The sequence below is a fragment of the Syngnathus leptorhynchus genome, chromosome 14 (genome assembly GCF_054491065.1).
Source record: "Syngnathus leptorhynchus isolate UIUO chromosome 14, UIUO_Slep, whole genome shotgun sequence".
Lineage (NCBI taxonomy): Eukaryota > Metazoa > Chordata > Actinopteri > Syngnathiformes > Syngnathidae > Syngnathus > Syngnathus leptorhynchus.
In genome coordinates this window covers 7,038,486-7,061,545 of record NC_141208.1, presented here as the reverse complement: position 1 = coordinate 7,061,545, position 23,060 = coordinate 7,038,486, and the positions used below count along the sequence as shown (strand labels likewise).

Sequence of the window (23,060 nt, the reverse complement as noted above, 5' to 3'; positions counted from 1 at the left end):
TATTGTACTCTCTGTCAGTCTTGGTCCTCTATGTTTTTAATAACAACCCACTTCACTCACAAACAATAAATGAAAGAGGACTGAATTTCAGCGAAAGGGCGACTGCATAAACAATTAGGTCATCAGATAACTGTCGCCTCATGCAGATCAGTGGAGCTGCTTTTTCTACCAGGTGTTTTATTCACCGGATGGATCGATCTATAATGACAATCGATGTTTTGTCAAAGTTCTGTATTGTACAAATATACAAAACCACAGTGGCGTTTTAATATCACAAACAACAACAAAAAAAACTGTGGGTCACAACCATCAAATATAATTTCCCTTATGTCTTATGGGACTATCATTAAATGACTTGTTGCCAGGCAGAATTTGGAGAGGCACTCATAATTGTCCTAAGGTTGACAAGAGAATTAGCATATGCCAGCCACACCCACCAGGTTTCCTAAATGGCAAACTCCCCAAGGAAGAGTCAGCAGGATCTTAGACAGACACACAAATAGGTGCACACAAACGCACACACATGCACAACGGGGGGGCACAATTAGCACATGGGCCTTTGGGGGCCAAACTTAATCCACGACTTAATATCACCACTATAACCTCACAATTATATCAACCATCAATACAAATGTGTGCAATTCTTTGAGTTCTGTTAAATTGTTATTGTGCCCTTGAGCAAGGCACCAAAACCCTAGCCCTCCCCTTGAACCCAAGCTAAAGCATTCTGACATCATTCCTTGCATGTATGCAATCCGTTTCTATGTGTGGTGGGTGGTCAATAAAAATACAGCCAAGTGAAATCTGAATGTCCCCTTGTGGGATTCTAATCAGTATAATAAATGAAATTAAAAGTGAATTAAAATAGGATTACACCTGTTGACCTAGTTCTAACATCTCCCATTTCCACCAGTAGCCTGCCGCCTCTATGATGACCTCATAGCCCCATCCCCGTCCGTCCGTCCGTCCATGTGTGTGTGTGTGTGTTCAATGATGCAGATGATCCACTGATCTGTGATTGATGCGGTACATCCCCTCCCCCTTTTTGCAATACTCCATTTTCCTCTTAGTTCCTCTCGGTCTGTGGTGATGGGTGGGGTCAGACGGGTGGGGACTGAAGTGGGGAAAAAAAAAAAAGAGCATGAAGAAGCAGCCACACACACTTGTACACATACTCACAAGGGTTTATAGTATATGGCTAAAAGAGACACCGCTGGCTCGCTGTTTTGGATGACATCATGGAGAGACGATTAGTTCCTTGTTTTTGCAAGATAAACCATCTTCATGCTTTGTCTATCCAATTTTGTATCCTGGTCACCTTGAGGATTCAGTATAAGGAACATTTACTACACTAAATATGGTTCAGTTCAGTTTGCTAGTATGATTTAATTAAAATATCCAACCTGCAATATAGTGAAAATAATAAAGTAGCTATTTGTCAACTCAGATAGACTCCCGCTCACCTAATGAGGCAAATGGTATAAAAAGAAAAATACAAATATGATCAATTCTGTTGATAAACAGGTTTCAATACTGGAAATGTGAAGATGCAAAGTGATTTCATCATTTTAAAATCCATAACTGTATGCTGATTTTCAGAAATATAAATATGCTGATTTTGTCTCATCTGTCCAAAGCACATTTGGACCAAAAAGCTTTACAGCAGCATGGCAGTGTTGCATTCTAGCAGATTCCAATCTGACAAAAATGACAGATTGATTGATAGATAGATAGATAGGGTGGAGCGTCTAGCTCTCTTAAATTGGGAAGTGATGTAAACATTCATCTTTTCATTTCCAGCGCTTGTCTTGATTAGCTTGATGGGTGAGATGGAGCTGACATGTCACATCTGCGGCCATTTACACTCACACCTAAACACGCAAGTAGGAGGAACCTAGAGAAAAACACACATAAGCACAAAGAAAACAAATTCTCCACAGGAGTCCAAATTCAAACCTACATATGCTAACACGCTAATCTGAAGTGAACATTATTATGAATAAAGAAAGCTTTGAAATGAATCCATCTTTCTTTTATTGCATGCTGCCACAGACGCAGTCGCATATATTCATTCTGATAAGCTTCCTCCAATGTCCGTCCGTCCGGTCGGCCATCTGTCCGTCTTTTGGTCTGGGCTCATCCATCCATCATCCTTCTTACAGTGAGCCAATCAATACGTGATGTCAGGATGAGGTAAGTGATGAGTTCAGAGTCATAAAGCCACATGATAGGCTGACACAGCGCCATCAGCAGCTGCGGCTGGAAATTGATGGAGCCTAGAATTCGGGTTCATATTTCACTCATTTCTCCCTCTCTCGTGCACATGCGCGCACACAAACACAAACACGCATCTAACACACATACACAGACACACACACAGACACACACACACAGTAAGCATCCCATATCTCCTGCCACAGAAATGGATTTTTCCCCCAGCAGACCACACAGGGTGGATTCATATCTCTATTGATTTAGATGTGGTGATGAACTGAAAGGAATCAAATGAGATCAGCCTGAGAAGTAAATTGCAAATTAATCAAATTAATCTATTGAAGATACAGAGATAGAAAAGGTTACAAATGTTCAAGAGATATTCAGTTACACCAGAAAGAAAGCCATTGCTACAGCAGGGAAGTCAAATCTCACATGAATGATGAGATACAAAACAAAAAGTGGGATGAAGGTCATCAGGAACACAAACTCCAGCTGGAACACACACACACACACACACACACACACACACACACACACACACACACACACACACACACACACACACACACACACACACACACACACACACACACACACACACACACACACACACACACACACACACACACACACACACAGACACACACACACACACACACACACACACACACACACACACACACACACACACACACACACACACACACACACACACACACACACACACACGTGATTTTCAGTTTTTTGCTGGCAGAGGTTTGCTGATTTAGTTTGTCACAGTTTTGGAACCAGATGAGGGCCCTTCATGACACAACCCACTCATTTTTACCCAAGATTGACAATACCCAAATAATGAAATAAAAAGTACAAATGAAATAATTGTTTCCAATTTAATACAATACCCATTTAACAATTCAAATTGGAGTCTGGGCACCTGTCTCCAACAATGTGTCCAATCATGAAGGCGCTCATTCTGCCATGATGGCAGAAAAAGCACACATCCTCCATTTAGGCATAGGCGGAAGTGAGGTTGAATGAATGTCATTGTGTTGTGAATGTATGTGGAGGAAGGAGGGAGGGGTGAGGGGGGGGGGGGGGTGGACGAGGGCATTGGCTCACGTTTCTTCCATTTGTCTCCCTTGGTAACAGAGGGAGATAGTCACAACCTCGGAGCAAACAGGAGGACATCTGGACCTGCTTCTCGCTTCCTCCTTTGTTCGTCTCCCTCTCAAACTTGTCTGTCTCTTCTCTTTCGTTCCTCTGCCCTCCCTCCATTTTTTTTTTCATATTCTCCTCACTGTGTCACTCTCTGGGGGCTATCAATCATGGAGGCTGTGACGGCAGCCAGACTGTAGGTGGTCATGCCGACGGCAGATGGCTCTTTATCGCTTGGGCCCCGGCCTCGCCATGACAACCACAGAGAGCAGGAAGTGACACGTCCAGCAGAGTGGAGAGATTCGTGTTGACAGGGCGCTGCGTGCGTGCGTGCGCACGCAGCCCGATCTGGACATCTATCCATAGTGCTGTGCTAAAAAGTATTTGCCAAAGGGGCAAGTTCTCACTTTTTTTGCACTTTTCCCACTTGGATGTTTAACATAATAAATATCAAATGCAGTTTGGGGTGAGTTGGATTATTGGAGGGGAATTAGAAGATACCAATAGAAGACGCTGATGGATAGATGACTAGAAGAAAAGACCGAAAAGGTCGAAGGATTCCTAAGAAAGGAACTAGGGTACACACATGGGTGTGTGTGTGTGTGTCTGAGTGTGTGTCTGTGGCGGCTGGTGGATTTCACGTTCCACTTCCTCTAGCAAGGCGATTAGGCCAGACGTCTGTCACACACACAGACACACAGACACACACACACACAATGGCGCTCCCCACCGTCTCCTGGGATAAACACACACTCCTACACTCAAAGAAACACTTGCATACACAATGTTTAGAAAACGGACAACATTCTGTATGATTTGTTGAGCTGTAATTTAAATTGTTTTCCAATAGCAACAGAAAATTACAGTAGCAAAAAGTGAATGTGATTCGTAAAACTAAAAATAAATCAAATTTATTGATCAGTTCAGGCAAAGAGTGGTTAGCATCCATCTCAGTTTTGAGGTTGGTGGTTCAAATCCTGGCCTCAATAACGGCTCCAATTTATGATGTCAAGGTGCAATTACATAAATACAAGGTAAATAAGTATTCCCAAGCGATATAATTTACCCTGGCTGTGGTGCAGTTTTCCAAAAAGATAAAAATACATATTTAAAGTTCATCTATTCCAAAGCATTAATGCCAAATTTTAAATAGGGTTTTTCCAAATGCCTTGTTTGGTACAAGTTGAAGAGCCCCGAGAAAGATGGTCTGATATAGTTTGCCTTAATTTGGTCTTGTCAGTGGCCTTTAAAAAGTGATGCAACGTCCATCTGTTATCAATGAATTACGGCATGACGCTGAGACATGAGCAAGCCCACATGGAGTCATCACTTTCATCGCATTGGAACATTCCAGTAGAAATCGGCCAAAGTTGCATGATGCATTTGCTCCTCAAGTAGATTTGAAGGAGATCATGTGATATTTTCAAGTGACATTAAGTACAGTGTTTGCTTTAGAGTACTGCTCAAGAGAATCTCCATTTTCCTGGACCCCGCCCTGAAACACACACACACACACACACACACACACACACACACACACACACACACACACACACACACACACACACACACACACACACACACACACACACACACACACACACACACACACACACACACACACACACACACACACACACACACACACACACACACACACACACACACACACACACACACACACACACACACACACACACACACACACACACACACACACACACACACACACACACACACACACACACACACACACACACACACACACACAGTGACACACACAAATACGAGCGTGCATGCGCGCACACACTTAGTCTGGCTGTCAATTTCTATTTCGTGAACCGCTCCTGTGAGAGGGAGGCCATTTGACTACAATCACACACACACGTTTTTTTTCTTTTTCACTCTTGACCAGTCAGTCAATGCAGAAATAGCATTCCCCCCCCCAAATAAAGTAGGTAGTGACAAGTTGAGGTTTGGTTTCCTAGGCGAATGTCAAGATTCACTTTTATTAAAAGCATCATAGCTACAACTCATCAATATATGATGTCTGGGGGAAGAAAAAAAAAAAAAAGACACACCCAAGAAAAACAAGGAAAAAAAAACAAAACATTTACATTGTAAGTCTGTAAACTTCAAGGCTAGATAAGAATTTTGAGGTAATGCTCTTCAGCTTGCTGGCTAAAAGTAACAAGTCCATTTTCTTTCAAAAAAAGTCGCTAAGTAATAAAGGTACCTGATTACTTTAACTCTTTAACACCAGTGCATCAACAGGAACAGAGTGAGACAAAAACTGATTGCAGAACTTATTTGTCATCAGTTACAGTTTTAGTTTTTTTTTTTTCTTCTTTTTTTTTTCTATTAATACGACACTTGTGGTTTAATTCATAGAGTCTGTGTGTTGGGCGAGTTACGATGGAACATTCAAAAGCTGCCATAGTTATTGCTGTCTCAGCATCACAGAGATGTGACAAGTTGAATGTGCGTGTGTGTGTGTCTGTGAGTGTGTGTGTGTGTGTGTGTCCGTGAGTGTGTGTGTGTGCTGGTCTGGCTGTGATAGTGAATGTTAAGATCGGATCTGCACTTTCAAATATTTGAAGCACTTGTGGCGCTTGATTTATCTCGTGTCGCTTAAGCCATTATTTGGAAATCGAAACAAATCAGGCACTACTGTTGCTTTTCAAGTATTCAAAATAATAATAACAACAACAAAAAATGCCAACTCAAAATTCAATGTTGACCTTCATATAGTTAGAAGAACATGATTCAGTCCTGTTCTGGCCAGGTCTGGTGTCAGTGTGTGTGACTAGAGCAACAGTCTTATTTAAAAAGAGGGGAGCAGCGGGTGGTTTTCCAACCAGCAGGGTGTGACAGGCGTCTACCACCATCAATCTACCTGAAACATCCCCGTGTGGCTCCAAATCCTTTCATATGACCCCAGCCCACCCCCCGCGCCAAACTGACCAATCAGAGCTCAGCGGACGGCAGATCCAGCCCCGTCTGCCTTTGCTGTGCTCCAAAACTAGCTCAAGACAGGATTTGGAGACTGGCAGTGGAAAGACTCAAAAACTGGCATACAAACAGTGTGGGACATGGGGCTTACCAGTACAAGCGAGGTCAGCTTGTGTGTAGACACACACTTTACACGCACACACAGCTGAAGGGAGGGGGTGGGGTGGGAGGCTATTTAGGGCTACAGTGGGTGTGTAGTGGTAGGCTGGTCGGTTGTGTGTGTGTGTGTGTACATGTGCTAGTCATGTTGGTGTGCCTCCTTAAGAGTCTGACATGGGCAACCTACAGTAATATGCTACATCAACTCCATTTCCAATTTTGGAGAAGTTTTAGCTGACTTTTCTTGGCTAACGTCGAGCAGTCGGTACAAGCACGAGAAGTTGAACTAAAACAAGGTTCGAGAGCTGAAAGCAGCAGCAATCATGATAATAATAATAATATGAATGACGATAGTAGAAATAATAGCACTACTGGAACTCTGTGAAGAACAAGTGGAGATGCAAACTGGCCAATAGTCTTTGAACACGAGGTGAACTGTGACTACGCTAACAATCCGATTTAACTTAACACACACAGACCTTCTGCCTTTCTGGCACAGAGGCAATACGAGCCGGAGGGAGGGGGGGGGGGGGTATTGTTGTGTTGGTGGAAGCATGTAAAAGAGGTGGGGCGGAAAGGAGGAAGGAGGGGGAAGGTGAAGAAATGTCCACTGCCACTGTCAGTTTTGGGTTGATTTCAGTCCATCAGTCACTCTAATCGTCGTCTTCCTCATCTCCGATCATCCCTCCGTCCTCCACAAGCGATTCCTCGGCTTCACTTCTGTTCTCCTTTGCGGCTGCGCTCTCCTCAGCCAAGTCACTCGCTCCTTCTCTGGCCTCCTCGTCCTCATTCTCCTCGTCCGCCATTTTTGGCTCCTCTGCCTTGTCGTCGTCTCTTGAAGGCTTTGCGGCCGCGCTGTTGGCCTCTGGCGCTCCTGCGGCGCCCTGAAGCTCAGCCAAGGTGGAGGCGGAGGGGAAGCCGGGAAGGCCGAGACCCCCGAGGCCGGGAGGTAGGAACATTGAGGGGTAGAGGAGGCCGGGGGCCATGGTGGAGAGGAGGAAAGGGTTGAACGCCAGAGAATTGGCCGACATGCCGGCGGCGGCGAGCAGTGCGGCGGCTTCGCCGTTGATGGAGGAATCGGCCGGGGAATCTGTGGCTGGCATCTGAGGGGTTGCACTCCTATTGCTTTGGGATTTCTCCATCTTCTCTCCACCTTCCTCATCCTCCTTGTCAATTTTCATCTTTTTGACAAGACGTCCACCTTCAGCACCACCGGCTTCCTCCTCGTCCTCTTCGTCTCCACCTTCATCACCATCATTGTCCTTTTTTTTTGTCTTCCGTTTAACTTCCTCACCGTCTGCCCCGTCTCCTTCCACCGTGCCATTGGTATTCCCTGATGCAGAGGCCACAGCGGCGTTGGAAGCGGCGGCGGCCGTCGCCAAGTTTGCACCAAAGAGCCCCCCGAGGCTGAACATATTTGGGATAGCCGCGGCCATGTTGGGTAAGCCCCCCATGCCGGGAAGCATGAGGGGTAGCATGGAGGCGGCGGCGGCACTGGCAGCGGCCTGCTTGGGGTCAGTGGTGGTGGGAAAGGCCATGAGACCGGCGGCCAACTGGAGGGACTGGAGGCTCTGGAGGGAGGACAGATCCATTCCTCCGAAGAGGCTGTTCAGCAGTAGAGGGTTGATGCCTCCTATCAAATACACAGTCACAACCTCATAAGACTTGGAAAAGGACAAAATCTCACACACGGCATGCGTCGTAACTTTGAAAACATAACCCGGTTATGACATCAAAAAAGCTAGTATGCCGAATAGATGCTGCTTTCTTACCAGCCGACGAAGCGGCGGTGGCTAACGAAGCTTGGGCGGCCTGCGCAGCCGCCGCTGCCTGGGCGGCGGCCGCTTTGGCGATCTCAGATTTGGGCCGTCGTCCCCGACGTCGGACTCCCTCTTCCCGAATGACGGGACCCGTCAGCAGCCGATCAAACATGGCTTCTGGGAGAAAACCCTAGGCGCATTTGTATGTTGGGTTAGAAAATGATTGTGACCAATGACATCAATTTCTATGGTGTAATTGTAGGTCGAGAAGACCGTCGAACATTTCGAAATTTCTATCGGTTGGTTAAAAAATGAAGGTGGTGGCACTCACCGACTGTTTGACAATATCTGTCCAATCAGGTGCAATTGAAAATTCAGGGTTTTCCAATAGCCATCTAGGAAGTTCTTTCATCGGGGGAGCCATGGCCCCACCCATCTGGAAGAAAGGAAGACTGACTTAGTTTCATATCATCAATGGAACTTCAAAATAACACAAAGTGAAGACTGGAATTCTTACCTTGCGCCCATTCCGTCGGTTGACCACGGGCACTCTCTCATCTCCTGTCAGAGTGTTGATGTCAATCTTGTTGGGGTTTCGACAGCGATGACGCTTTTGCTTGGGCTTTGAGAACTGCGACATCAACTCTTCATTCTTCTAGAGTAGCATCGAAGAAAAGCACGATTTAAAAAGAAAGAAAGAAATCAAGGCAGACAAAATCCATGACACTAAAACGTACTGGTGTAAATCCAGACATGTCCATGGTGTACGTAGGATGCTGTCTCAGCCACTCGCCGAGTTCTTTGTTGGAAACGGTTGCCTCTTCTTCCTCCATACTACCAGACGCAAGCGATCTTCCACTGGGGCTCTGTTCTGACACTGCTATGGGTCTGTGCGCACGGGCAGCATCATGGCCGCCTTCTGCACCTGATACCTTGGTCCCATCAGCATCATCCTGAGAAGAGAGAGAATATCATTTGGATTTGTGTAACTTGACTGTGCAGTTTATTTGCTAACAAACGCACCCCCGCAGCTCTTTTGTTGCCCATAAAGAGCAGCTCCATGCCCTCGACATTTTTCCTGCGTCCCCGCCTCCTCCTCATCATCGGCAGGTCAGCTTCCAGCGAACCGTTGGCTCGGTGTCCGGAAGGCGGGGCTTGCTGCAGCAGCTCCATTTGGGCCTTTAGGGAGGGGTTGGTCACCAGAGCGCTGGGGAAGCCAGCCAATGAGGGAGAGCTCTTGTGTTGATGGTGCATACCCTGGGTAGCAAAAGGACGCAAACATTTTTTTTTTCTTTCTTCCTCTATGAGAGTAAAGGCTCGACAAGCAAGAGAGCTTCTAATAGAGGAGCACACCTTGGTGAGATCCATAGCCTGACTCTGGGACTCCAGGGTTGCGTGGCTCTCTCGGAGTTGAGCAACCATCTCCATCAGGTTGCGCCTCTTGGCTGCTCTTTCTGCCTCAATCTCGATCTTCCTCCTTCTCCTCCTCCTTTGTCGAGGCACCGTTAGACCCAGAGGATCATCCTAAAATATAAAAATCAACTATTACCGCTGATAATGAAGGGAGAGCAGCCATTCAGTCTCCAGACAAACTTCATTTCTGTCGAAAGAAAAAAAAACATAGTGACTTATCAGTGAAGGTCAGGTTTGAAGAACTCACATGAACATGCGGTGAAAGAGTTTTATCCTCCATCCCGCCATAAGGGGTGTGGATCCCGCTTATTGTCAGCTCGCCCAAACTTCGCCTCTGCAGCGGGCTCTCGCTTGCTGTGGCTACTGCTGCTGCGGGAATTGTGGAGCCATGACCTGGCATGAGGTTGCTAGGAAAGTCAAAGATGTGCCGTCGGTTGACAGGCCACTTGCCCTTCAGGACAGCCTCACAGATGTTGTCCATCCTGTTAATCATCACTCGATCCTGAGATGTGAAGAAAAGCAGAGTTCGATGACGGCGTCATACATGTGTACTTCATTGCTGATGTTTAAATAGCACAGGTTACAAATTCGTAAATAGAAATATCACCTCGGCATTTTTGAGTCCTACCACAAAAATGTTGACATTAGTCATTTCCTAACCAACATAGACTCTGGCAAACAGAATGATGAATTTTCACAAGACGCACCTTAGGCCAGAGTGTGAAGGCATACGTTCGGTCCTGTAAGGCCTGCAAGGCCGAAGTTTCCATCAGGTCATCAGGACAAAAGCCATCTCTGGTTTCATCTCGAACAGATGTGCTCAAAGATGCAATGCTCTCCTCGTCAAAGTTCTTCTGCTCCGAAACAGCGCTCGCTAAGAAAAGATAGGGAGAGTCATATTTAAGGCTTAATTAAAGAGGGCTTCAAAATTGTCATCAAGGGATGCAAGCTCATTTTATGATCTGCCCCTGGTACTGAGGACCCATTTAAACTCTGTCAAGTCTTGAGGGAGAAACCAAAAATAGGCCTCTGAGCAAGTGATGTCAAATCATATGAAGTAGGCAACCAGGAAAAAGATTATTCAAAATATATACACTGTAGTTAACACACAATAGAACATGTTATAGTAATTATTTGAACCAATAAATGAACACTGAGACTTTATGAAAACTTCATTTGAATCAAAAATGTTTCTAAATCAATAAACAAATTCTCGTACCTTCAGCCTGCGATGATTTCTCTGATTTGTCATCTTCATCCATCCTCTCCTCCTCTTCCGGGCTTTTGTCGGCATCAGGTGACTTTGGCGATTTTGGAGACTTGCTGTCTTCCCTCTCCACTCCATCTTCCTCCTCTGTAGCATTGTGACATGTTTGTGCTTCAAGATCTTCAGAGACTTTTGATATGATCTGGTCGCCGGCAGTCTCAACGGGAGCCGCACTTGTCTCGTCTTCATTTATTTCTTTGTCTTGTTCGGTTTCCTGAGAAACATTTTGAGTGTTCTCTGTCATCTCCTCGCTCGTCTCTTTTTCTGAGGTGAGTTGCGTTTCTTCTTTCAAATCTGACACTGGTGAAGCTGTGGCCGCATTCTCAACTTTAACAGCTACCTCGTTTTCCTCCAGTTTTTCATGAGTTTCAGTCTCTATGTCATCACTGGCATCCTCTAGTTTAACTTCAGGCTTGGCATCTTCTTCCTCAGTTTTCACCTGGGTTTCCTCTGCTTCCACTTTAGCACTATCAATGGCTATTTCAGCAGAAGCTGCAACACTCGCCAGCTCTGCGGGCGTGAGGAGAGCTGAAGGACTGCTCTCTGCTGTTCCTATTCCACTTTTGCAGAGGTCTCCCATGCCGAGAAGAGTTCCTCGCTGGTTAGTAACGCGCTGGTGTGCCTCCAGAAAGGACAAGGTAGGATCATTTTGGATGTGATAATCTGTTCGACTCACACCGTGCTTTGAGGCTCCGAGGAGGAGGTCCCTGTCGTGGCGGCCACACTCCCACCACTCTGGAAGGTCTTGGGAAGGCTGACAGAGTTTGAGGCGTTCCGACAACAGCGGATGAGGGAGAACTTGTTCTCTGATGCGGCGAAGCAATTCAATACGATACAATGTACGAGAAGCACGTTCTTCTGTGATGGGGTCGATGATCAGCGTCGGGTCGGGGAGTTCTGCCGAGGCAGAAAGATACGTTCGGGCGTTGAACAGGTGGGAATGTCAAAACCGTAATGCACTAACATTTATGAAGGAGGGAAACGATAAATACAGTCAGATGTGGACGCGCTAGTCATTTCTCACCTGTGTCGGTTTTGACCTGCATGCGACAGACACGTTTGCACATTGCAATGAAGGAATAGTAATATTTCTCCAGGCTTTCGTCTGTCTTTTTGTCCAGTCGGGCAAAGGCTCTAAATTGTGTCCAATCAAATTTCTGACGCTGGGTGTCAAAGACGACTCCAAACGTGGACACGACACGGTAAAAGTCAGCCTCCTCACGACGAGTCCATCTAAAAACAAACAAAAAAAAATCCTTTCATGTAAATTCTGTATTGGTGACACGACAAAGGAATAAAAATGTGAGAAATAATTTCACCTTTGTCGTCTTTCCTTATAGTACATGGCTCCATCAGTCAACAAGGTACTTGTGGTCATGACTGGTGACTCATCGGTTATGAATTGCCCCCCTTTAGCAAAATAAGCACTTCCTTTAGTTAGGTACGGGGTTCCTTCAGCGATGAAGACTGTTGCCGGATCTTGGATGTAGGCTGCTCCTCCTCCTGTCGCATCTGTAACCATTGTAATGGTTGGTAGGAAGTCCCGACGTCGTCTTCTGCGCCCATCGGGCCTGTTGAGGGCCTCCTGGCGAAGCTGCTCTCTGCGATTGGAACGTTGGTAGGCAGTGATGAGGCGGCGTAGACGGGCTGTCAGAGCCGACGCGGCCGGCCAATAGAGTCGCTCGTTGGAACCTGCGGCGCCGCCCATGGAAGGCACACCTTGGCCATTTTCATCAGATTTTCCTTTAAGAGTGAGAGGATAAAAAAAATTTGAATTTGAGATGAACCTCAAATAAAAATGGGGGGGAAAAAAAAACAAAACCATATACCAATACACTTGCTAAATTTTTACAATAAAATGTTTCAGGTTGACACTCATGAAGTTGACCTGTGAGGAAAAGCACAGGATTCAAGTTCATCCATTTAATTTTGTCACGAGATTGTTTGCTCGTTTCAACTTTGAAATTTAGTGAGGAGTATGAGGATTCATATTGATTGACATCTTTTTGGGTCAGAATAAGGTTTTGATAGATTTATTTATAGTTGTGCTATTAGGAAATGTTTTTCCCTTTTGATTAAAACAACACAATAAATACCCTCTGCTTCTCCATCCCCGGTGTCATCGAGAGGAGAGTTGGTGAAATCATCCATTTCATCCTTAAAAGGCATCCGAAGAGGCTTGTATTCTGGATCCTCATCCTCACTGTAGAGGCGTTGGAGAGACAAGCAACAATTTTATTATAGTCATTATTATTTGGATAAATGCTAGAACAAGATTGAAGAGGTGATGAAATCCCGCCAGTTAACAAAAGACCATCGTCTAAAAGAAACTGTTGATTTGTTTCAAACTTAAAAAACATTTTCCTTCTATGAATTACAGGCATATGGAAAATGCCAAACAGACAGAGGGGGGTGAGCATAGATGACTGTCCCATCTTACCCTTCGACGCCATCTGCCATCATATCGTTGCCCCTCTGCTCAGCGGCAATAGCCTTGGCGTCGGGCATACCCACCCTCTCCAAAAAACACAGGGTGGGGTCGGCTCTCATGGAGTTATACTTTTCATAACCTGAAGAGAAAATAGAAGACATGTAAGTCTGAATTTTTAAAAGTAAAATGCTACCAGGCTCTCGATTTACCACAAAAATCAATCCTTCTGGCAAAATCAATTTGCTTTGTACGTCGACGCTATAGCCAATATGCAATCAGCATCAATGTTAAATGAATGAAAAGCCAAAAACAGTAGCAGAAGGCCTGACAAGAGGAACCAGCTGCCGCCAAGACAGGCAGCTTGTGCACGAGTACGTTTGTGAATGTTGTCCGAGTGTTTTTGTATCCATGTAAGCTTGTATCCATGTGAGTCTGCAGGTGCTCTGTTGTGAGTGGAACAAGAGGAAGAAGAAAATGTGTGTCATGGCGTCTTTGAAAGTGAGCGGGGTCGAGGAACAGTACGCGCGTGTGTTTGTCCGTTAGGGGCATTGAGGCAGAACTTATTAGATGTGCAGGATCCTACAGAGCTACATCGAAAAGAAGAAAAACAAAAAAGGGGAGGGGAAAGTAAAATACAAGGGGCGGGGTGGGAGAAGGTAGGTAGTAAGTGAAAACTAAAAAATAGATGAGATGTGGAAATAGTAGTTTCGAGGACAAACAAAACATTGTGACTTTAGCGTCCTATTCCGTTTGCTTCTGTTCATGTTTCGATTCGAAAAAGTGTGAGTTGAAAATTGATCCTAACCTCTGTCACATTCACAGCAAAATGTTAATCAGTGGAGGCCTTCTTAGTGTGCGCCATGCCATGCTTTGTGCACTTTTGTGTTTTTTTGCACACACACTGTACACTACGCGTGCGTGTGGATGTGCGTGTGTGTCAGTCCCCCTCCTCCTCAAGAGCCTCCCTGGTGAATGGGGATTATGATTAACTACGGGTGAGCCCTTTTGTATTCCTCTATGTGTGTTTGAGTGTGTGTCAGTCCTAATTGAATCATAGAGGGCGGCAATCATGGAAAAATTACGACGATTAGAGCAAATTAATATGAATGGAAGCCTCCATTTGACAAATCACAAATAATAATAATAATAATAATAGACATCATCAGCATGTAGTGAGCAAAGGTTAGGTTACTGGTTTATTAACACTGCATACAAAAAAAATAATTTCCACGAAAATCTGTTAGCATATTTTTACATTGATGTATTTGCAACATTAACTTCTCTAACAGAACGGAGAGGAAAACAAACCACATCAATGTTGAACACGAGCCATCAATCACACACACCACAGCACACTGAGGCTGACAGCTGCATGCCGCTGTCGCCATAGAAACACCAATCAACTGCCGACTGGCCAAGCGGTTTGGATGCGGTGAGATAGGTGGATTTATTGTTTATGTTTTTATTTGAATATGTCTGCAGGCTTTGGAATGCTTTACATGTGCATTTGTACATGGTAGTAAAAGTATTGACAAAATATTTGATTTTGCAGCAGTTTTAGTTTTTTTTGCGTCAAGATTGTTTCTTACCATGTTTGAAGACACCTATGAGCAGGGATTTGTCTGCTTCACTATCCCACCAGTCTGTGGGGACCTCTGCATGGAACGGCTGAGGAATCCAGAAATCCAACTCACTGAAGAGCAGATAAAACCCACATCATCACCATTAAGTGAAATAAAACTCGTATTTTGATCCAAATACATGTTTAGTAAAACAATATCTTCTGAAGCAATTTCATTTATCTTAAAGAAGCACAAAAAAATGACCAGAAATCATTCATACTTAGAGCATTAAGACTCACTGGAGGGGAAAAGGGAATCAGATTTGCATGATAATGAGTGGCTGGCTGCTGCTGGTAAGCAAGACCATGTCATCATCTTTACTAGTTAATCACCTACACATGTAGTCACTGTTGCCTCTATTGATAGCGTAGGAAGTTATTTAATAGATGTGTGCAATGGCCAAATACATAAATTTACCAGAAAAACAGGTTCATCATGTATGAAATTAAGACAATATTTTCCATACAACCTGCTCCACAGATATCTTCTGCATTATGGCACCAAAATACAAAATCCTCGATTATGGAAAGAGACCACAATACACAATATGGACAATGGACGGCGAGAAACAGAGGGTGACAAGAGAAGAGAACAACGTAGGGAAATTGTCCCTTATCTCGGAAAACAGCAGCATGCCCGCTCTTTGGCAACGTACACGCGAGAGTGTGCCAAGGCGGACGTGCTAAATCCCTCTGGCATATGTTGGCACGATGGCATCCCGTATGCCTGCACTTGCTCTCTCTCGCTCGAACACATGCGTGGCTATGGCAAAGTAACCATCGTGTGAGTAGGGGGATTTGGGGGGTGGGGTGGGGATCAACACAAAATAGACATGCTGCAGATTATAAATACATTCACATCTGGGTGAAAAGGTTCTAAGAGGAGGATGAGAATTGATGAGGCCAAAGTGGTCTGCAAAAGTATAATATGGACAAAAGAGACGGTAAAAGCAACAAGTTGAGGGCAGAAAAATTACCAACCCTAACCCATTGAAAATAAAATGGGTCAAAAAATAAAATAAAAATACTTCCCCGAATAATTTTATGAAGACCTTGTGTTAGGAACAGAAGCTGCCAAAGAGGCCACTTGAAGAGCCGAAAATACAGTCGAGTAATAATTCATGCCATGGTCATAAATAACTCTTTTGCGGCTCACTGTCAAGATGCCTCCATAGGCATCTGATTTATATGCAGAGATTGTAATCTGTGAGAAGTGGTGCAAATCATATCACGTTTGTGATCACATATCTTACCATTGTAATATAAAACATAAAATTGGAATTTATTTTCAACTGATTTAATATTACTATTAAATATCCTACATTGCTACCTCTTGATTGGCTTTGTTCCATAAACCACTTCAAAACATGATCTTTTCTTGGGATAACTGTCCAATTATAAGTGCTGAATGAATTTGAATTAGGACGACTTGTTGAATATGGAGTAATGTTAAAAGGGAATTAAAAACAATACCGGGACAACAGTGACAAAGAGAAGAAATGGTGCCTCGAGAGGATTTTTATTTTTTTTTTTAATTATGATGAAATAATTGAAAGTACACCAACCTGGAGTCAGCTCCATCCAGGATGCGTTCTGCCTGATCTCCAATGACTTCTTGTCTCAGATAATACAGCATTCTCACCCTCAGCAACACTCTAACAAAGACATGGGGGAAAAAAAAAAGTCTAAATGGCCATGAAGCAGTGGGACAGCATGTATTAACTACAATTCAACTCCCTAAAAGAGGCTCGTGGACAGTCCTGAATACTTTGCTGGATTCCTTGAATAATGTTATGATTCAAAGATATTGGCTAATTAATGACTTTGATTAAGGTGAAGACATTGAACATGTTAATATATCAAATGGGAAACATATCAATATGCAAGACTTTCTATCCATCTCTACCAGTTTTTATGCCGGCTTTTGAAACATTCTGACAAAAATCACAATCTTCCCTCCACCAGTGAGCTATATTTAGAGCAGGCCCACAGGCTACTCATATGGTCCTGGGGGGGGGGGGGGGGGGGGGGCTACCTGGTGCTCACGAGGACCATATCTGTGGATCAGTTCCTCTTTCACTTAAGGAATAAAGAATTATGTTTTCTGGCATCATGGGATTTATTTGCTCCACGTCGTACATACATTTTTCATCAGGCCGACGTTAGGTTTATATAGTAGCTGTAGCGGTTCACCTGTCGTGATGTATTATTGTGAAATATGCGCATTGTATATTTGATCGCTTCATGTCTACCCTGTGACGCTGTTAAGAGCAGAGAGCACAGGACATCTTGCTCATCATGAAGGAACACAAATTTGCAGCAATGAGGGGGAAGGGCATAAAGCAAGTATGGAACTTGGTATTAATTCTGCAGTGTGTGTGTGTGTTAGTACACGCGCACCAATGGCATCACAAGTAGCGGTGCGCGCGTGTGTGTGTGTGTGTTTGCTGGCAGTCTCTCTATGCTCATCCATCAATGTGCCAGGCCTGATTAGCCACACAACACTGTGCTCCAGCCTAGCAGATGGCACCACATAATCACCCCCAAGTGTGTGTGTGCGTGCGTGTGTGTGAGCGGGTGTACACACATGCATGTATCGGAGTGTGTACCTGTATGTGCATGTACACCTTTCACCTAGTCCCAACAGGTCGGCCTGCCTTACCTGGCGTATGCGCACACGTGTGTACTCCGAAACAAACATTCATAAGCACGTACAAACAAGTTCCACTTTTAGTGAGCCACAGAAAGTATGTAAAGCATACACATCTTTTACAACGGAGGCCCGTGAAGGACATTTGTTAAATGGAGCTTAGTATCAAGGCGTTTAACAAGTGCCTCCAAAAACTTTTCGTTTGATTGATATCCTGTATGTAGCGCTGCTGTATTCCCACTTTTGCTATTAGAGGTTGTAAATGTTTCTGTTAACTAAACTGGAAAAACAGGCAGGTGGCCTCGAGACATTATTACCTGTCTCATGCTCCGTCCCAGTTGAAAAAAATAAATCACTGGTATACTATCCAGTGACAAAACCTACATTTGAATGCAGCGTGTTCACAGTATGACTTACTTGTTACAGTGATGCTTCAAGTGCCTTTTGTAGCTATCCTCTTGCAGTAAATGGTCAGGATTACAGCTGGCAAGCCAATCGGCTCTTGGTGTCTGAGGGGCTGGTGCTGTGGGTTTTCCTTTTTTGCCCTTTCTGCCTCGCGGAACTGGTGTTGACAGTCCTGAAGAAAAAGGGGGAAGCGGTGTTTATGGTATATAGCGGCCGTACTTGTGGTGCGCCAATCATATGAGCAGATGTAAACAATCATGGCGGAGCACAGAGATGCGGCAGAAAAAACACACTTTTGGAGCGAGGGGGGGGGAAAAAAAAGACTGCTTTATTGCAGACCAGGTCAATGTCCACAGAGTGAAATGCCTCTGGGAGATGTTGGATTTCCCCACATAAAGGTTGTTGGCCATTCATATTGAACGCGTTTTAATATTTTAAGATTGTTGGGCCGGTCTTGTTTTGGAATTTATTATCAGGGCAAAGACATGCCTAACACCTCAGACATAATAATAGAATAAAAGAGAAAGATTGGAACAAAAATGGATTGTCTTTGTGTACCTGATCAAAGGGAAAGAAAATATTTGTATGTTTGATCAGGAATATACATAAATGCACAGTACATCCATCCAGTAATATGTTCATTTTCATAGTTACCAGAATGGTTGCTCAATGTCTTGGTTGTTCCATCTTCACTTGGGGTGATCAGATCCCATATAAAACTTTTGATGTTTTCGTCGCCACGGTAATGCAATAGACAGTATGCTAGGAGCGCTCGGCAGATCGTTTCCACATCAGCCTCCTTCAGGGGGCGCTTGAAGCGGCCGTGAGCCAGGATGTCACTCCATCTGCCCCAGCTTGAAAACAGAAAAAAAAAAATGATTATCTTTTAATCATTTATGTATGTGGATAGATTCAACTTTATAATACTGTTCCATATTGACCACTAATTTAACTTTGAAGAAGGAGGTGGAAAAATCTAAATCTATTGTTAAACAAAATAATCTGGAAAACTAATGTATGCTGAATACAATTATAGAGCCAGAATACATTTGCATATTATGCAAAAGAACTCGCACAGCATTCAAATCATTTAGAAAGCTTGTAATATGAAAACGAAGCTACCTAGATAGCTGGCGTGACCTCATTCTTTCATGAACGTCCACATCATGGTGTCTAACAGCTCAGACACACGCACGCTAGCGGAACAGGATTGTTGACCCCACTTTCACTTGCAACCCACCTAGCTCGTGTGTGAGTGTGTGTGATTCAGACAAACAGCACCTAAACATTACAGAGTGGCGTGGCAGTCTTCACACTGCTCTGAGTAAAAAAATCTCCATTCTGTAAAATTTCAGTGCTCACTGAACCACGTCATCTGACCTTACTCCGATTCAAGACCGGTTAAAATTATGGACAAGTGAGTGGGAGTGACATGAATGACAGGAAAAGACGACGAGCATTCCCTAGCAAGGACAGAGCCAATAAAGACGGTTTGTTTTTGTGTCCTACAGCCTCGGGCCACAAGGCTAGACTGTAACAATAACAATGCCCGCATCTCACTAGCCCCACTGTTCTTCCTTGCACATACAGTCACGCCAAGTCAGCCATGAAAATGGACATGCTCAGTATAATGACCATCTATCTGCAAGTGTGTCAATTTGCTCGTGTGCACTGTACAGCATTGAGCGAACAAACATAGAGGCTGTTAGAAAATGCTGCAAGTAATTTCAGTATACTAGTCTAGCTTCTAGAAACTATATCGAAATAGCGAGTTTTGTTTCACTTCATAATCATGCAGCAACCCTTTTTGATATATTCACATTTAAGTGTTTCACAAACCCATAGACTAGCAGGTTCTTCTCTACTCTGAAGCACTCAGATCGAGGGTAGCCCTGGACTTTGTCTTGGGGTCGTCGTGGTTTGGACAAAGGTCTGCTGGGTTCATCCTCGTCACTCTCCAGCTCTGAAAACTCCATCATCTCGTCCTCTTTCACACTGCTATAGTGACGCGTCTGCTTTCTTACTCTTGGTGTGTCGATCACCAGCGTGTTCTGGAAACAAAAACAAAATGGAAAATGTTAATTGTGAAGGGAATATGTCCTTGATATGAGATGTGGGTCAGCGCCCACAGAAATGAAGGCAACTTCTGACAACTTTTTCCTTGGATATCATCAGTTAGCACAAGTTAGGACTACTTTAAGTTAGTGTAGTTCAACTATTTGAGTTGGAGGCATGCCCCAACCACAAATAGTATCATTCATCTGGAATGCAAAACAACGTCGTTAGGACTCGCAGAAGCCTCTGTCCGTCAACTGTCGGGGAGCCGTTGAAAACTCTCCTTAATATTCCATTCAGTTTTAAAAAGGTAGTGGCGTTAGGATTTGTGCATGGTCATGGCGCATGACCGCCTACAAAAGATTGCTTTTCATTTGTCAAAGGGTGTTGCCGCATTTGGAATGTACTGGAATCTCCAATCTCCATTGATTCAGTTCTATGACAATTTACGGTCAATATGAAATAGGAAACAATCTTCAAGTCCAGAAGGTCCAAAGTCCACCCGATACTGAGTTTACTGAGGGTTTCATTCATGTAAATGAATCCGTCTCATTGAAGATGCAGCCCGTTAAACACGACCTGTTCTGTACCAAATTAGAATAATTGGATATTTTTTCATGTGCTCCATTCCTGATGGTGGGAAAATTGCAGTTCATATAAACTGCCAATAATTATGCTGTCTAATGAATGACATTTCGTTTAATTAATTTAAATGCCTCCTGCTTACGATAAAAATGCGCAAGCTGGGCAGTAGTTAGCGCAACCATTATCACTGAGGGCTACAGACACTTCCATTTTAACATCTCACAATGAGAAATCCCAGGGGAGCAGGCCAAGTGGAGCATATTCACTCTCTTCGAGCTGGATTAAATGTTCTAATGGAGGCTTCTCAAAGAGAGGCAACAGGGAGGACATAAAATAAACCCGGAGGCACAATTACAAATACACAATTAATGGAACAAATTAATGGTGAGGCGGGAATGATAATAAGAATATTAAGCAGACAGTTCCTGCGTTTGAGTGTGCGTATTAATGATTATGATGACTGAGCTTGGTTTTGTGAGCAAATCCCTGAGTGATATCTGTGAACCCTCTGGGCATCTGCTTTTTTGTTAAGTAGACCTAAGCGGCTTACACTCTCGATCTCAAACACACAAGGACAAACACTGGGACGTTGACAACAGGAACATGGGAAACAGGTAATTAAAGAAGAGCATGAGAGGCCTCTAAAAAACAATATATCATTCTTTTTCAGATTTTTCTGCCACATTTTCTAGACTGGCATATCGTGTTTGATGACATCATCAGTATATGGGGGGAAAAAAAAAACTGAATTTATACCCGTCCATTGATGGCATCCAGGTCCAGTTCTGCCTTCTTGGCCCATTTCTGCCAAAAGTCGGGATCCTCGAGAGAAATGTCTGTTCTATTACCGGGAGCAACAAAACTGGCCTATTGAGATGGAACAAAAGTTAATTGGTGACAATCATGGAGCAGACATTTACAGTAGTATACGAACGTGAATGTTTGGATAAGTAAAATCTTCACCTTGGCAAAAGTAGAGCCTTTGCCCTCAGACTCTATGGTGATGGTATGGGTCCGCCTCTGAAGGATCTGGTCAATGTCTTCCTCACAGAATTTGGAGCCTTCATCCTCCTCATCCATGAGTGCCCCATATGCTCCCTTTCTTAGTAAGTCTTCAATCTCCTTCTTGGACAATTGCTGAACCTGGACAAGAAATCAAAACTTTTTACTACACAACAAATTATTTGTGCTGCTACGGTGTTTATCAGAGAATGGTTGAGTCTGAGAAATTTCATCTCAAGATAACCTGCATTAGATGCCAAAAAGGAGGAGCTCATTGGCTACATAACATAATTGCCCGTCATATTTCAATGTTTATGGAAAACAAAAATGTGGATATTGTAACAAAAACTTTAACGAGATGGATGAACAAAAAGACCCAATAAAAAAATACCACTGTGTGTTCTAAAAATGTAGTTTTTTGTTTTCTAAAAATATTGAAATATAACTGGCAATCATGCCAGATGGTGGATGAGATATACACACATCTGAGATCATTCAGCATGTTGCCAGTTATGTTGCTTACCCCACTGTTGGCATTCTCGCGCCCACTCATGCTCTGGAGGACAGCCTTGTCAAGACCCAGCTTAAGACTGGCCTTATCAAACATCTCTCGCTCGTAACTGTTTCTGGTGATTAGCCGGTAGATTTTGACAGCTTTGGACTGGCCGATACGATGACATCTTGCCTGGGCCTGAAAAAGGAACATTTTTAGAAGCACATCACAATATACCACAATTAAGCATTAGAATCGTAAGACGACTGATAAACGTAATGCAAAAAAATAAAATAAAAAAAATGCCAGAGAAACACGATTCCCTGAAGATCGTAGGGTCTCTCCACCTTGTTCATACCTGCAAGTCATTTTGAGGGTTCCAGTCAGAATCAAAGATAATGCAAGTATCTGCTGCAGTCAGGTTAATGCCAAGTCCCCCAGCTCTTGTACACAGCAGGAAGACAAACCGGTCAGAATCTGGTCTGGAGAAGCGGTCTATGGCTGCCTGCCGCAGATTACCACGAACTCTGCCATCAATACGCTCATAGGGATAACTGGACACAAAAATTGTCCAGGTTTTAGTAATACCGCATGTGAGAAATGACTGTCGTTGAGCCCTTTGGAACTATCAACAACCCATCTCACCGTTTTTGGATGAGATAATCTTCCAAAATGTCCAGGCAGCGAACCATCTGACTGAAAACCAGGACTCTGTGACCACCGGCCTTCAGTTTGGGCAATAGTTTGTCAATGAGCACCAGCTTGCCAGCAGCATGGACCATCGCTTGGAGGGGCATATCTGGCATGTCCATTCCACTGTGGGAGTCCCGAAATTCCTCAATGATCTTTTCTTCTGCTCCTGCATTAAATATATATATTTTTTTAAAATGATCAA

The 23,060-nt window shown here is 43.9% G+C and overlaps 1 protein-coding gene across 6 annotated transcripts in view; it reads right to left on the bottom strand.

Moving 5' to 3' along the window:
• Window positions 1-5,328: 5,328 nt before the first annotated feature.
• chd7 (chromodomain helicase DNA binding protein 7) overlaps window positions 5,329-23,060 on the bottom strand; it is a 42,450-nt gene continuing 24,718 nt past the window's right edge. For all 6 annotated transcript variants that reach the window (XM_085931000.1, XM_085930996.1, XM_085931001.1 and 3 more), the window contains 24 exons: window positions 22,811-23,024; window positions 22,524-22,719; window positions 22,196-22,363; window positions 21,634-21,813; window positions 21,427-21,537; window positions 19,870-20,081; window positions 18,685-18,884; window positions 18,043-18,202; window positions 16,541-16,630; window positions 14,944-15,047; window positions 13,364-13,493; window positions 13,020-13,126; window positions 12,243-12,666; window positions 11,948-12,156; window positions 10,876-11,820; window positions 10,364-10,530; window positions 9,904-10,158; window positions 9,597-9,767; window positions 9,267-9,500; window positions 8,981-9,196; window positions 8,761-8,898; window positions 8,575-8,679; window positions 8,256-8,433; window positions 5,329-8,116 (listed from right to left, as the gene is read on the bottom strand). In XM_085931000.1, coding sequence (XP_085787126.1) covers window positions 7,137-8,116; window positions 8,256-8,433; window positions 8,575-8,679; window positions 8,761-8,898; window positions 8,981-9,196; window positions 9,267-9,500; window positions 9,597-9,767; window positions 9,904-10,158; window positions 10,364-10,530; window positions 10,876-11,820; window positions 11,948-12,156; window positions 12,243-12,666; window positions 13,020-13,126; window positions 13,364-13,493; window positions 14,944-15,047; window positions 16,541-16,630; window positions 18,043-18,202; window positions 18,685-18,884; window positions 19,870-20,081; window positions 21,427-21,537; window positions 21,634-21,813; window positions 22,196-22,363; window positions 22,524-22,719; window positions 22,811-23,024 — 5,894 coding nt within the window. In that variant the 3' untranslated portion in view covers window positions 5,329-7,136. The remainder of the gene's footprint in view (window positions 8,117-8,255; window positions 8,434-8,574; window positions 8,680-8,760; window positions 8,899-8,980; window positions 9,197-9,266; window positions 9,501-9,596; window positions 9,768-9,903; window positions 10,159-10,363; window positions 10,531-10,875; window positions 11,821-11,947; window positions 12,157-12,242; window positions 12,667-13,019; window positions 13,127-13,363; window positions 13,494-14,943; window positions 15,048-16,540; window positions 16,631-18,042; window positions 18,203-18,684; window positions 18,885-19,869; window positions 20,082-21,426; window positions 21,538-21,633; window positions 21,814-22,195; window positions 22,364-22,523; window positions 22,720-22,810; window positions 23,025-23,060) is intronic.